The 15,668-nt window shown below is 38.5% G+C and overlaps 1 protein-coding gene across 1 annotated transcript in view; it reads right to left on the bottom strand.

Annotated features, from left to right (window-relative positions):
- Positions 1-15,667, bottom strand: part of LOC135475924 (deoxynucleoside triphosphate triphosphohydrolase SAMHD1-like) — a 32,141-nt gene extending 16,474 nt beyond the window's left edge. The window contains exons 1-4 of the mRNA XM_064755889.1: positions 15,319-15,667; positions 5,655-5,721; positions 3,977-4,070; positions 2,257-2,417 (exon numbers count right to left, since the gene is read on the bottom strand). Coding sequence (XP_064611959.1) covers positions 2,257-2,417; positions 3,977-4,070; positions 5,655-5,721; positions 15,319-15,523 — 527 coding nt within the window. The 5' untranslated portion in view covers positions 15,524-15,667. The remainder of the gene's footprint in view (positions 1-2,256; positions 2,418-3,976; positions 4,071-5,654; positions 5,722-15,318) is intronic.
- Position 15,668: the final 1 nt, after the last annotated feature.

Below are 15,668 nucleotides of genomic sequence, written 5' to 3'. Positions count from 1 at the left end.
TGACGATAAAAGGTATGTACTGCAAAAGTTCATGGGAGAAAGTGAAACTGTAACAGCCCTTTCTGAGATCATTCAGACTGAGCAAGGTCTAGATTTCATTTTTCCTTATCCCTCTCATTAAAAGAGCTGAAAAGAACGGGTCCAAACAGCACTTATTTCCTTTTTCACCCATCCACTTGGATAGGTGGACAGGTGTTTGGTCAACCACATGAATACGGACATGCAGGATATGTGATTCAGGAGAAATCCACCACACTTTGTCAGGTACCTGACATACTACACTGAATCCAGGACAAAAGCCCACGGATGAAACCCCGGCAGACAAAAACCCTTGCGAACCAAAGCCTCATTGTCTTAATTAACCGACAAAACATATGTGACAGTCTAACAAACATGATGTCAAATATTTGTTGACGGCAATTAATATAGTGTTTTCCATCAAAAAATTTATCATCAATGCCTACCCCAGTCTTTCACTCGGGTTCAACAACTTTCCTCTCGCAAGCGCTGTAAACGTATGTTTTCAAAACAATCTCAGATACCTTTAACATTATTATCGAATGCTTTCTGTCAAGCAAATGTAAGTCTTTTCTAGGTAGTACCACTATACGAATCACAGTATCACCTTGCTGTAAGATATGCACTTTGAGTCGGTTTACAGGCATTTTATGTGTTCATTATAACAGATGTGTTTAAAAATTTTGATTATTTAGAAATTTGAACCAAATCACATTATAGTTCACAGAAAAATATTATTTTTGAATACTCTTAAAACGAATAAAAAAATAATAATTTATTTTTATGTTAGTGCAGTTACTGTGTATTTGTTTCTGATCCATATGCGCTACACGGATGCATAGGACAAATCAACTGAATCTGATCTTAATGCTAAAACTCAAAGCAGACATCACTAAACAGATCACATAAAACTATACATAAATATACTTTCATTTAAATTTTTGTGAAAAGAGTTAAAGGCACTCAAACATTTGAATTCAAACATGGGCTTTATGGACCATACTATCACAGGTTAGGAATCACAGGTGATATCACAGGGAGTTTTTTCAACTCTAACCACGACGCTTAAATACTGGAATAACTTGCTTTACCTGTCAGTGAAAGATTACTGAAATAATGCTTCCTAAAATTTCTTCCTTCTGCTTTCTGGTGAACATCAGCAAAAAGGTGATGTGATGTCAGAGTTCCTATTTACTGTCAGTGTGGCTTTTAAAGCCCACCACAGTTTTCAAATATTTGTATGCCTTTCACCACTTTCAAAAAAAAATCTGAAAAAAATAAAGGAACATATTTTTACGCATAGTTTCCAGTTGTCTGACTGCTGAACCTAACTTCATATTTTAACTTTCTTTTACTTTAAATCAGAAGATTCTATATTAATTGCATGAATTAAAATTTATGTATTAATCCCCAAAATCTGAAAAAATAAATCTTGGCTGCATGTTTTTGAACATCTACACTCTGAAATAGGCACTGCTATAAGTATTTGGAATCAACCATTTTCTTTAGAGGTGTTAAGCTATAGCATGTAAATCATATTTCTGGGATAGGAACAACTGACACAATTTCTTTCAGATGTTGTCAAAAACTGTTAGAATACATGGAGACTGCATGAGTAAGAAGAGGTTCTACTGATTACAAACCTATTGAAATCTGAAACATCACTTCAGGGAGAATGTTACAAGTTTTCTCAAAGAAGCAAACAACTTATTTCCTTTTCCAAATGCCCTTGATACTGATCAAATTTTGTCTGCCGGGGATTTTGTCTGCCAGAGATTTTGTCTGCCGGGGATTTTGTCTACCGGGGTTTTTGTCTGTCAGTGATTTTGTCTGCGGGCCTTTATCCATCCCCCGGATTCAGCAGACCCAGTGGGAATTGCACACAATCATGTTAATCAAACTTTATTAAGGCCAAGTCTCCACAACACTCTTACACACCAAACAGGGGATGGGAATGAGGCCTCACCTGGTTTGTGCTTTGTGCATGTGAGTCAGGGGTTCCAGCCAGTAGGTGGGCAGGAGGGGGTCAGTATTGGTCATCTCCCACTACCCGACCTCACCTGCTGGTTGGGACAGTTGCGGGGCAGCAGTCATATTTTGCTTTTGTGACTGTAACTGTTTTGTTTTTGTTAGTGAAGGCCTTGGAGAAAAATAGTTTTGTGCATAATGACTGTTACCTTCAATGAATAAAGGTTTTATTATTACATAAGATTGAAGTGGATCAACTAAAGGCCTTACCCAATGCTGTGCTCAAATCTATTGTGTGATGCCCCTGGAAACACCAGGTAACATCCCCCAAGCTGCTTGATATAGCGTAAGCGCTGGAACTGTGGCGTATCAATAACCTTGACACACAGTGCGTGGAGTTCAATGTGGCCATGTATCGGGTCGTTGAACACCTACAATCAAGATTACTGTAATTCTTTAGCCCTTTCCCAAGTTTGCAAGGTGTTTATTCAATCATTTTCTGAAGGCATTATGTTGTGTTGACTGAGAAAATTACATTTTTGTGAAGCCCTGAATCTGGCCAATCCAACTAATGTAGTTTTGTCTCCAAAATCATATGAAAAATGTGCATGAAATGCACTAAAAGTTGCTCTTTCATATGCAACAAGGTTGAGGAATTAAGGTAACAGAGATATGAAAGTGTGTATGCTGGTGTGTTGCAGAAAGGCGCTTTTCTGTGCTCGAACAAGGCAACTGCTTACGGATAACAACATCTTATTTAATACATATAACAATTTGATGCCAATACTAGCAAATGTATAACAAATTAAAAATTACCCATCAACTTCTAAATTTATGTCAATTAAACATATCGACTCCAGCACTCGACATCAATGGTCTCTTACTTCCCAGCTACTTACATGTTATTTCATATAATAATACATGTAGCTGGTACCTTTCATGTATCAGTGTCGTAACATGTGAAATAGAGGTTCAGTTAGTTTTGAAACCACAATGTCAACAGCACGAAACATTTGTCTGATATTCCGCTATAAAATAACTCAAATGGCAAAATATGTTTGGATAGCTAATCAAAAACAAAAGCTAATTCAGAAAGTGTGTATCTCATGCTAAATTTGCGAACTTAGGGAAGAGAGAAAGACGGTTTACAAACTTTATCAAAATTGGACAATATCTGAAGCAGTTACTGCACGGAAAATGGCCAACAAAAATTGTGGAAATACTTTAATATGCAGGGAAGCATTTTTTTTACTTTATCTGTGAGGTCACAAAATGAATTCATAGAACATGCAGCAATATGAAAAACTGTCAAATTTCACCCACTTTAAAACTTAAACACTAATACAATGTGTCTTTAACAATCCATGTACCACAGGCATATAAGAATGACACAGGAAGGGTTAAACTACAATCTGATTAAAATCGGTTCGTTCTTGTATATGGCTTTGCCAGCAACGATCTGACACACTTTCTATCCCCTGCAATTTCAGTGACCTGCGGTGAACTTAGGAGACGTAAACAAAAAAGCTTGTTTTCCCTGGGAACAGTCGATAGCTGTCGGAAAACAGGGGAATTCCCATTTCCCTGCAGTGAAAGTAGGTTGGCTCGGCAACAGGGTGTACTCGCCACAGAAAACTTTAACATACTATCGCTTTTCTTCAAAGGAGTCTTTGTTCTGCTGATTTAAGTTCGTCATAGTGAAGTAACTGGCCGATGGGAGTACAACAACAACAATAAAATGATATGATGTGCTTTGCGGCTTGATCTTGCATGACTCGTGACCTTCTGTAAGTTAATCCCAGCTTGGGCTCTATCCATGACAGCTGCCTTGTTTCGAGCAGCGTGTCTGTGATTGGCTGAAAGACACATCCCTGCCGGGCATAGAAAGTGCGTCAGATTGTACGATCTATATACATATGATCTGATTTTAATCAGACTCGCGTCAATTAAATAAGGTATGTACACCACCTCCAAGCCATGATTTCCTTACTTTACATAATGTAGAATCTTTGCAAGGCGAAAGTGCAGGACATGGCTCAAGTTCTTCCAAAGCTGCAAGGGTCTTCCACTTTGTGTGCATGTCACTTAAAAACAAAAGGGAAAGTCCTTCATCAATTTTAATAGTATTTATATTCCTGGTTCTGGTGAAACCAGTCTTGAAGAATTCTTTAAAACTAATCATTTTTGTACAACTTTGTTTGTAACAACTAAAGTTTTATGAGGTTTGATTCATATTTTATCACCCACACAGTGCAAATACCTTTTTACTCTTGACATACACATGTACCTGTTACCACTAAAAAACATAATAATAATTTATTTATTTATTCACTTGACTGTTGTTTTACAGCGTACTCAAGAATACTTCACTTATACGATGGCGGCCAGCATTAAGGTGGGTGGAAACCGAGCAGAGCCCTTGTGAAACCCACGACCATCCACAGGTTGCTGCAGACCTTCTCACGTATGGCCGGAGAGGAAGCCAGCCGGAGCTGGACTTGAACTCACAGCGACTGCATTGGTGCATAATAACAATAATAATAATAACAATAATAATAATAATACTAATATACAGGCACATAAATTGTACATATGCCACTTGGACACTTGTTTGCCTTGTACCAGCATGCATTTATACACATTTCCTCTTAAGGTCAGATATAATTTCAATGTGAATCAGCAGTTATCATTAAAATCTCGTTATGTTGTATACAACCCTCATTATTTCCTGCTCATTTATTTCCTGATTTTGATCAAACATACATCTCTTTGCACACTGTGTGATTACATTAAGGGAAGTATTGTACAATCACGCTATCAAAGTGGGGTATATGTAAATGGTTGATGGCAAAAAGTTAGGTTTCACAAAACCAAAAAAGCTGGTCTGTACAGAGCAAGACAAAAATTAAACTTCGTCAAAGCTGGAAATGAATGAAGGAAAACTGGATACAGAAATGTTAGTATTCATAACAAGAGTGAAGCCTAAACAGGAAGAAGTTCACTCCACGTAAACTTTTCCAAAAGCAACTGAAACTTCCTTTTAACTGCAGTTATCACAATTCATATTCAGTGAACAGAATAAAGTCCTTATTTCTTAAAAAGCTCCATTTCCTCAAAAAATGTTAAATTATAAGAACATTTGGATTGTTTTCCTATATTATAACATTATCACTGTATCAAAGTATTTACACCACTATTGCAAGTTCGATAGCATCAAATGGAAATGAAATTTTTCTGTCACTTTCACAATTACATGACATTATGCCACAAAGGAAACGAGAAGTCCACCCAAACATGTAGCTGTCATATGACACAATCCACTCATTATTCATTTTAGAAATACTGCCTGTAAATACATGACCAGATGTCGCATCAGCCTCATTCAACGTTACATCAGGCAAACTGTATAGAAACTACAGAAATGTTAGTTTTTGAGGACACTTCAGTTATACAAAGACATACACGTGTATTTGCTAAGTGATGTTAAACAATGGTTTCATTCGTTTTGTACCATGGTATCAAAACTGTTCCATGAAGTCTCCATAATACAGCTCTAAAAATCTAAAAAAGGTATAGTTTCTCTTTAAGGTGGTGTAGCCTTTAAATAATTTAAAACTCGATAAATAAAAGGTTGAAATACAAAAATGACAAATCCACATGTAACTTACTGTATACCCATTTCTTCCAGTTTCTTCTCCGTTATTGATGAAATAGAGTCTCCCGATATTTTTTGCACTGTGAAACAAAAAAATTAAAAGAAATGGCAGCACTGGAACAAATGCATATAGGTTTCATTAAGTAGCACATCCAAGTGTAAATGTGTACCTTTTCATTTTTTTCAAGTTGCACATTACAGATTCAAACTGAGTGAAAAAAAAAAATGCCCACATCCATGAACCCAAAGGCATCTCCATATTATCATCTTTTAATCAGTCCGGAGTGAGTTGTTTCATGAATTCCAGGCACACACATGTTTCTGTTCCGACGTCACCTCCTCCTTGTTACAGCAATGCAATGTTACAGAGTGTAGAGTTTCTGGTATTAAGATGTAGAGTTTCTGGTTTTCCTAATATGTTGTATTCCATAATAATTCCAGATTGAAATATTATTTATAGTTATCAAACATTACAAAAAAGAAATGGTTGAGGACAATTAGGTGTGCTTTGATCCCTCTTTTGATATGTATATGCATAGATGGGTATGTCATGTACACGTACTATTGCACATTGCAAATCTAGCATGCAGGACAGTCTGTGAAGCATACATTTCTAATTCCATGAGTAACTTTTAACAACCAGTACAAAAACATACAAAAATGCAGGAGCATAACTGAATACTGTCTATGAAAATCATTATGAGAGTTCAGATATAATTCTCATCATGATACCCTTCTAAATTTGGGCTTTTAAAAGATCATTTTAAAGTAAAATTTCTTTAATGTAGCTAAATTAACCCATTAAAAGCAGATAACATGCCTTTTCTAGGCCTGTGGAAATCAGTACATCTGCCTTTAACACAGTCATTTATAAATACTATTTTTGGATATGTAACTATGGAAGCTTTTTCTGTAAAACATTTGGGTAGGCACAGGCAGCATAATAATAACTTATTCAGCTTAAAGACATTTCCTTGGAATACGTTGCACTTTCTTCATAAATGATGTGCCCCATGGTTCACATATTTATGCACATACACAACTAAATAAATGTAGGTACATGTAACAATGTAAACATCCAATGGGTACTCGCACCTTTCAGGCTACCAAAGTAGAACACATTAACCAGTTCACCACTGACAGGTACATGTAACAATGTCAACATCCACTGGGTATTAGCACCTTTCAGGCTACCAAAGTAGAGCATATTAACCCGTCCACCACTGACAGGTACATGCCTGAATGTCTCTTGTACAAAGGATATGTTGTTAATACACAGGTGGTCTTTCCACCAATGCACTGGTTCAGCCTGTTACATTTTAAACCTACATTATGAACCTTCAACCAAAGGTTTGTTTTTGAATTCTAAATTCAACTTCCATAAGACTAGCAGATTATCTTTTGAAGTACACTGTATGTGGAATATGTAATGTTGTATATGTACAGGTACAGGTACATGTACTTTTGTAAGGTCTTGATGATTTTCTGTACACAGCTCTCATAGTGTCCACCGGCCCCAATAGCACAGTTGGTAGAGCGTCCACTTGGGGAATGGTAGATCCAATGTCAATCCTGGATCGAGTCACATCTAAGACCTTAAAAGAGGAAATTGTAAATTCCTGGCTTGGCGTTCAGCATGAAGAGGATAATGCAAAGACTGGTTGACCCGTATCAGTGTAATGGCTCGGGCGGGGCGGCTTACTTGCCTTCATTAAGGCGTCTCAGTAAAGCACCACTAGACAAAAGGGCAGTGGAAATCCATCCTGCAACAAGGAGGCACTCTAAGGATTCCTTCGTTGTCATATGACTGAAAAATTGTTAAACCCCAAGCACTCACTCACTCACTCATAGTGTCCACAACTCTTAACTATTAAGACTCGCCGCTATCAAATACATGAAATAGTACAGTTCCCATGAATATGGTGTAAAACAACTAAAAGTGTAATATAAATACTGGGATTATATAAATGCCATGATGGAAAATAAACTGAAACAGTGATAAAATGGCTGGCATCATATGCATTTCCAGCCTACATCTTCACGACAGGTTTAACTATACAGTTTGTAGAGTCACACATTACAACAATGTGCATTCCAATCTTCCCAGGAAATAGCCTTGTAAAGTACATGTAACTACACATCCATGTTCACATGTTTACAAAACATGTCCCTCCAGATAAAATCACGCATCACAGTCATGCAGTAGCCATGTCTGTAATTTTTGTTTTTAAAACTAAACACCCATGGCTGTACAATAGGTTGGCTCAGTCTCTCTGGCTGATATACAGATACATGTAGATTTTTATTTATTTGATATCACTGAAATAAATTGCTAATGCACCAGGTAGCTATTCCATGCAGTTGTGGCCCTGTACTGCAGGTCCTGCGCTCATCTGACATGACTGTGCTTTCTGTTTTCACAGAGCAACGGCAAAAGCTTTTGACCTAATTTTTACTCACTTTTATGAATCTTATATGGAATATGGACATTTTGTCTACAATAAACACATTATTATTATTATTATTTTCTATAACTTATTATTATTATTTTCTGTAACTTCAACATTTTTTCAGAACTGGCATTTGTACTTTCCCCCCCATACTGTTGAGCAGTGATCAAAGTAAGGCAAGATCTAGGATATGACAAAAATTTGACTAAATGGTAAATTTGAGTAAATGGTTAACAATTTTCATTTTCACGTGGGGTGCTCATGCATATACTGGAAGTTGGGGTTAGAACCCTGGCGGTACACGGCCTTAGCGCATGAGCATTGAGTGAATGGAGAGTTTTTTGACTGACTTCTGGTACATGCGCAGGTGCCCCCACGTGGAACTCCAGAGAGCTTGTATCTCGCATAGGCCCTATACACTTTTGCTATTTAACATTTTGTACTTGATCATTCCCTATTAGGTCTGTGCCAATCTGCTCCAGGGGGCATGTACATATATATGTTATTCTACCTCGCTGTGTAGAGATGACTTTCTAAACATCAAGTGTGTCACACAACACACCAGCCGGTAGGTTTACCTTCCCAAGTAGTATCATTTCATCATGTTTATGTCTACAAATAAAAGAATTTGAGTTTGTTCACTTGTGAGATTTGTTTTTGAAATTTATATAAAGGTGAACTATCAAACTTTCCTTCCATGATAAAAGTATTATTTGGCATGGTTTATAGATCTACTGCTTTTCTTTTTACATTTTTTAATATGTTGAAAAAGAAACATTTGTTTCAAGACGTTTCAATCTGTTCTCAGTGGTATGATGTCAAAATACATGTACAGCAAACTTTTACATTTCTACTTCACGCAACAATAAGACACATTGTACATATGCAGCTTTGACATGTCTAAGTCAACTGCTATGGCTAAAATGCATAACCTCTGTGGAGGAAGTGAAAGAGAATGGCAGCAAGAAATATGCAGTTTTTGTCACAGTCTTCATTTTTGTGGGTAAAACAGACTTTGACACCTTCGTCTTGGTTTTTGTTGTTTCCCAGCACATTCTCGGTATTTGAGGAACAAGGTTCAGCGGTACCGGGTTTTCCTTAGCAGATTTATTAGTCAGATTTATTCCGAAAATATCTTCCCAAAATCCGAATGAAAGAGTTTGCTATCAATCAGAAGGTCTTGGTATGTTCATAAATTCTCTGAAGTTGGTACAGCCAGCTAGGGCAAATGTTTACATCAATGCAGGATGAGGACAAGCAGAACTGTTAAAACAGGAGGCTTGAGTCCACGAACATTGCCCTAAATGAACGCCAAACTAAAAGAAACATAGGCCCCTAGGACACAGAACTGAGCTGATACTTTTCGATTGGGTATCAGGCATTTTAGTTTGTATTTTCTCATTGTGAACATTTCTGGAATATTAGTTTATTAATTAATTCAGCTTTAGTGGCTATCTTTGTGTTCACTTTAAGCAACAATTGCTTTGGCACAATATAACCTGGACAATGTCGTTCGTGAAAAACTTTATGAGAAATATGTATTGTAAAGTTTACTTTATAACAAGGAAAGAAAACAGGAGGTGGTATGGACCAACCAGAGTGTGAGCATAGGTGGAGCCATGTACGTAGGGCTAACACCTACTTTAGTTTTGTAACCATCCAAGCAGTTATCTCCACCATGGAGGTAGAATAGAAGGAGGCGCTAGTCAGCCTGGTCACGGATGACTGACTGCATGCTGCATGGTCTATTGAGTTATGAAAGGGCTTCATGTAGTCTTGCCCGGCTCTGATGTACACTGACTTGTCCTGAAAAGCAGCTTTTTCCAAAGAGCAGATAAATTGCCTCTGTGTAGCATTTTTCCCTGTACATACATGTACATCATAACAATCTGTTCACCAAGAATGGTTCTAAATTGCTTATAAAATGACCCATGAGCACATGTTTGAGTGACAGCCGGTTTGGTTGTTACAGGGATCTGAAAAAGACTGCGCTGTAAAACAATTTTCCGAAATTTGAAATACTTTCCGATCAATTGAGAAAAATAAAATCTGATGTGAATGTACATAACCTATCCAGTTATTGACTGCTTGAGTGAACTGGAGGTCGGAAGCATATTTTCATAGAAAGGCCCATTTGATAACATTAGGAAAACTAAGAAAATCAGAATATTGCCTACCTCTGACAGAGTACTAATATTCTTTCCAATCGACTTCATAAGGTTACGCTAACTAAAAGATCAAAATGAAAGATGTATACACACCATGTGACTGGGAGTAGGAAGCGCGAATTCAGAGTTCTTGGGAGTTCTTTTAGCCTACTCATTGTGTAAAACCGATCATATAAAGTACGATCGCGATCTAACTAAAGTCACAACATTGCTTTAAGGAAGCTCCTCCTGGTGCGCAGTCGTGTTTAGAGAAACCTTTACACTTGTTATTTCCGAGGTTTAAACTTTCCTGTTGATGATAGAGGAAAGCAATTGTTGCATGCTTGGGTGGAGTGGTATATACAATGTAGACTTTCAGGCCTGTTGCTCAGCATCTGTGTGGGTGGGGCGGGTGACTTCAATAAATATTTACCTTATAGACAGAATTAGAAATGTTTGCGATGTTCCGGATTTACCCCTCTTCCAGCATTACCTGAAATGTTTCTAAAAATTATGTGACCCGCTTTATAAACTGAAGAAACTTTTAAACTGTTTTTTAACTTTAATATTTTATGCTTTGTTCATATGATTCCAATGTCAAGATGTCAGTCAGTCCTTTCTTTGTCTTGTTGAACTGCTTATTTGCCACTATACATCAGACTTAAATGTTTGTAACATTTATTTATTTTAATTTCAACAAAATACTGCAAACAGAAGTACGTAAACTTACAGGCATTCTTGGCAGATCTCCGCAAGCTTGACTTTATCAAAACCAGACCTCTCAACTCTCACGCATTCGGCGTGAGACTCACGCATTCGGCTTCAATCTCATGCTCTCACGCAGCTACTTTAAAATCTCACGCATTCTGAAGGTTTAGGGTAAAAAATAAAAAAAACACTGGTAATTGTTGGTTTGCTTATGATATTCAACTGACCAAAGTATGGGTCGTGTCTTCAGTCATCCGAGGGAATTTCGCATGTTTATTTTTAATCTCCCCAGAGTTGTCGTTCCTGCTTCACCTACTGATTGAAAAGGAACGATAACTCTGGATAGAGATTGCGACGACAGTTCAGATACACGCAATATCTGGCACCACGTGATCTGTCAAAATGTCGGACACGCGGCACAGTTCAGATTCCGATTCCACCTTGGACGACATTCTACCCGTAAAACGGACCAAATATACAGGAGCCGCCACTTACAAAAGCAAATTCAATAGAGAATGGATCAAGAAATATCCATTCATCAGCGCTGTGGAAGGTGACAGTTCTAAGTTTTACTGCAAAATTTGTACTCGAAATTTGTCCTGTTCCCATCAGGACGTCACATCAGCAGTGATACCCATCAGCAATTTGTGAAGACGAAGAGCAAACAACCTACAATTTCCAGTATGTTTGCTGGCCAGTCATCTGACCTGAATACCAAGGTGATTTTTAATTCTACTCTTTTGAAGCTTTATTTTTTCGTTGTTTTTCAATACCTCTGTTATCGATAGGCCATTATCATATTATATATTAACTTGAGCAATCGCATCGAAGGTATTATCTACCCTTGAAGTACCGGTGCTGTATATTATTATCGTTAGATATCAGTATGAACGTACAGTTAGGGGCCTACCGATAAATTATGTTGACTGCCGAGTGTTGAGAAGGACATTAGTAGGTTCATCTATTATTTGTTTGTTTTTGCGATGTATCTCCCTTATTAAAACCATTATGTAATGATTCTCACACTCACCTACTACCCTCGAAAACAAAACAACGTTTTTCATTAAGACCATTCCGTGCCCGAGCGGTTACCGTGCAACGCACAATGATCGCTGAAGGCGCACACCAATGAGGTTGTGAGTTCATATTCAGTTCCCGTTGACTTTGTCTCCAGCTTTCCGTGCAAATTAAGGTTTGCCAGCAACCTGCAGGAGGTCGCAAGTTCCTGCCGGGCACCGCCCGGTTTCCTGCCACATTAACGCTGTCATATGAGTGAAATAATCTGGAGCACGGCATAAAACTCCATTCAATCAAACAATCATTAAAGCCATGGACATGCTATTATTGTTTTCATATAAGTGCTGTGCTTATTCAAATATCAATGTATTTTTATATTACAGGTGATTCGTGCAGAAGTTAAGATGGCAACGCTGTTGGCCAATAAAACATTCCCTTGGCATTCTCAAATCATTTAAGTCCGCTTTTCTCAGATATGTTCCCCGATTCTCAAATTGCGAAGAAGTATGCATCGGCAGCAACAAAATCAACTTGTATGATAAACGGTTCCATCGCACCTTATTTTCTGAGGGAACTTGTTGGTGTCATGAAGAACAACCCTTATTCGCTACTTACGGATGGCTCCAATGATGTAGGTTTAGACAAAATGAATCCCGTAACAGTGCGGATTTTTGATGTGAGCTGCGGCAGAGAGGAAAGCCGATTTTTGGACATGTGTGCCACTAAAGGAAGAGATTCAGCGACCGCTCAAGCGATATTCAATAAAATCGACCAGGTTCTAAACTAAAATGGAATCCCGTGGATCAACTGTGTTGGCTTTGGTGTCGACAACACCAGTGTTAATCTTGGGGTTAGGAACTCTATATTTACAAGGGTAAAACAACAAAACGCTAACTGTTATTTCATGGGGTGCCCATGTCATCTTGTGCACAATGTGGCTTGTAGGGCATCTAGTTCATTTTCTGACTTTTCTGGTTTTGACGTTGAGGATATGTGCATTGATGTCTTTTATTATTTTGACAAAAGTACAAAAAGAAAGTCAATGCTTGTTGAGTTTGCAGACTTCTGTGATGTCAAGTATCATCAAGTGATAAAACATGTTAATACACGTTGGCTAAGTCTGGAAATAGCTGTGAAGAGAATTCTTCAAATGTACCCCGTCCTGAAGAGCTACTTCCTCTCAAACAGTGAGAGTATACCTCGTTTCAAACGATTGAAAGATCTGTTCAATGATCCAATGACAGAAATCTATTTACTGTTCTACAACGCTGTCCTGCCAACGTTCACAGCCGTGAATAGGTTCCTTCAAAGAGAAGACCCTTGTATTTACACAATCTACCACCAGCTCCGCAGATTTCTGATGAAGTTGATGGGGAAGTTCATCACCATTCAGCATATGAAAGCTGCCGGGATTGATCTGATGAGTGTCAACTATTCTGAGACAATGAATCAACTGAAGGATGATCAGCTCTTCATTGGTTTTGTGACAAAACAGAAAGTTCAGAAGTTGTTGAATGATGGTGACGTATCACCAAGGGAAGTTACTGAGTTCTATTCGGCAGTGCGTCAATTCTACATGAAAGCTATAAAAGAATGTCTTGCAAAACTTCCACTAAATGACAACCTGCTTCTGCACGCCCAGTTCGTTGATTTCTTCAGGAAAGATGAGAGTGGATTTGATGATATTGAATTCTTCATTAAAAAATTTCCACACCATCTCCCCTCAACAACGAATGAGATCGAGAAGCTCCAAGAAGAGTTTGTGGAATATCAAATGCTGGAAAAAAGTCACATTCCAGGACAAATCTGGGACAGCGCCCGCGTCAAACCTACTGAAGGTGATAATGACCAGGAACTGGACGAGACTTCGTCTTATTTCCGGATGGATGTCATTTGGGTTCATCTTTCCTCTCTTAAATTAGTAGACAGCAGCTCTAGGTTTGGAAGGTTGAGTAAAGTGGCTAAATTGATACTTATCCTACCACATTCCACGCTGGCGAGGAGAGGGTATTTTCAATGGTGAGAAAAAACAAAACCGCTTTTCGAGGATCGCTGGGAGTAGAGGGCACGCTGTCCTCTTTGATGACCATCAAACTAGCGAACTGTCACCAATTTGAACCACCAAGTGAAGTCTTAACCAGCGCCAAGAAGGCCACTCATGAATACAACTTGTTACACAAGAAAAAATAATCTTTTCAAATAATAAAAGAGCACTCACGAGTCACATTCTTGTAACCACTGGCAGTGTAATTGTTTTACCACTAGACCTACCTCCGATCGATGATTCATCGGGCGTCGCCACCTGATTATAAATCTGTGTGCCACGTCACCTTATAAGGTTATAAACAGTCACAATGCCGTCTAGCTAGTGTAAATTGTTGCTGACTACTGGCTAATTATAAAGTGACTAATCTGATTATATTTTCATAAATATTTTATGAAGCCACTCCACGGTATTTAGATCACGTCATGCATTGTACATTATCTTCGGTTTGTTGTGTATTTGGATTGTTTCCACAATTTGAATAATTTCAGGGAAATACAGTTTCCAATCTGACAAATGGTGTTGGTTATTAGTATTGATTTTCCCCACAAAATCTGTATAGATTTGCATCAAAGCGCCTAAAACGAGATCCAAAACGAAGTAGAATACGGAAAGTTTCCTAACAATTCCACATTGTAATAGGGCCTACAGTAAGTTCACTCTTGGACTTACAAGATATTGTAAAAACCGTAAGTTAACATTGCTTAATGATTTGCAGTTTTATTCTCTGGAAATGAGCTAGAATGCGTCTCGGGCAATCTAGAACCCCAGAGCTTCCAGGGGCCGCTGTCTAATGATTTGCAGTTTTATTCTCCGGAAATGAGCTAGAATGCATCTCCGGCAATCTAGAACCCCAGAGCTTCCAGGACCCTCGCCTAATTGGCTGGGATAGTAACCCAATCTCACTCCTTGGGAACATTTTAGGTTGAGAGGTCTGTCAAAACACGAGTTCTGGCTGTTCGCCTGAGACAGTGTCGAGAGCCCTTGCGTCAAGGGCCTGACCAAGCCTCATATCTCTAAACACTAAGCAGTCCCTGCGGTGTCGGTAACGTACATTGAACACTCTGAAGCCTCATAGTTGTGCCTCCCTCTATGGGAGACTCGAGGACGAGTTACGCAGAAGGTTCAAATGGCAGTAGAACACATCGTTTTCTTCTGTGACCTTGAAGTGTATGTGCACTTCATGTAAAGGAGTTTTTGGAGTTCCTCGTTCTACTTCCCTGTCCTCGCCGGCACCGCTACAGAAGATTGCAGCAATGGACTATCGCTAAGGATAAAAACAAAAGCATAAAAGGCTAAGTAATCAGTTACCTTTGAAGACCTGCCCAATATCCCGAAGGCCACAGCTTTCTAAATAATTCCTCATTTGTTCAACTGTCCAGTTGTCCGGCTGTATTGTCACGTTCCAGGCATCTATCCGGGGTCGCTTTGCACATGGTGGTGGTGTTGTACTGTCCACGTCAGTGTACGCAGCATTATCGTCCTTCGCGGTTCTCTTGTCATTGTTTTTCAGCATACTCAGTTAAAATTGGATAAAATGTACATTTAATCTGACATGTGAGCACTACCGTTTCAGCTGCAGGTTGCCGAAAAACGAACGTAAGCTGATAATGAGCTGTGCGTAATCCGACTGTCACCGTTCAAACTCGCCGCTTTAAGTA

This window comes from Liolophura sinensis, chromosome 9 (assembly GCF_032854445.1).
Source record: "Liolophura sinensis isolate JHLJ2023 chromosome 9, CUHK_Ljap_v2, whole genome shotgun sequence".
Classification (NCBI taxonomy): domain Eukaryota; kingdom Metazoa; phylum Mollusca; class Polyplacophora; order Chitonida; family Chitonidae; genus Liolophura; species Liolophura sinensis.
The sequence above is the reverse complement of the archived record's forward strand: the minus strand, read 5'-3'. Positions and strand labels throughout refer to the sequence as shown.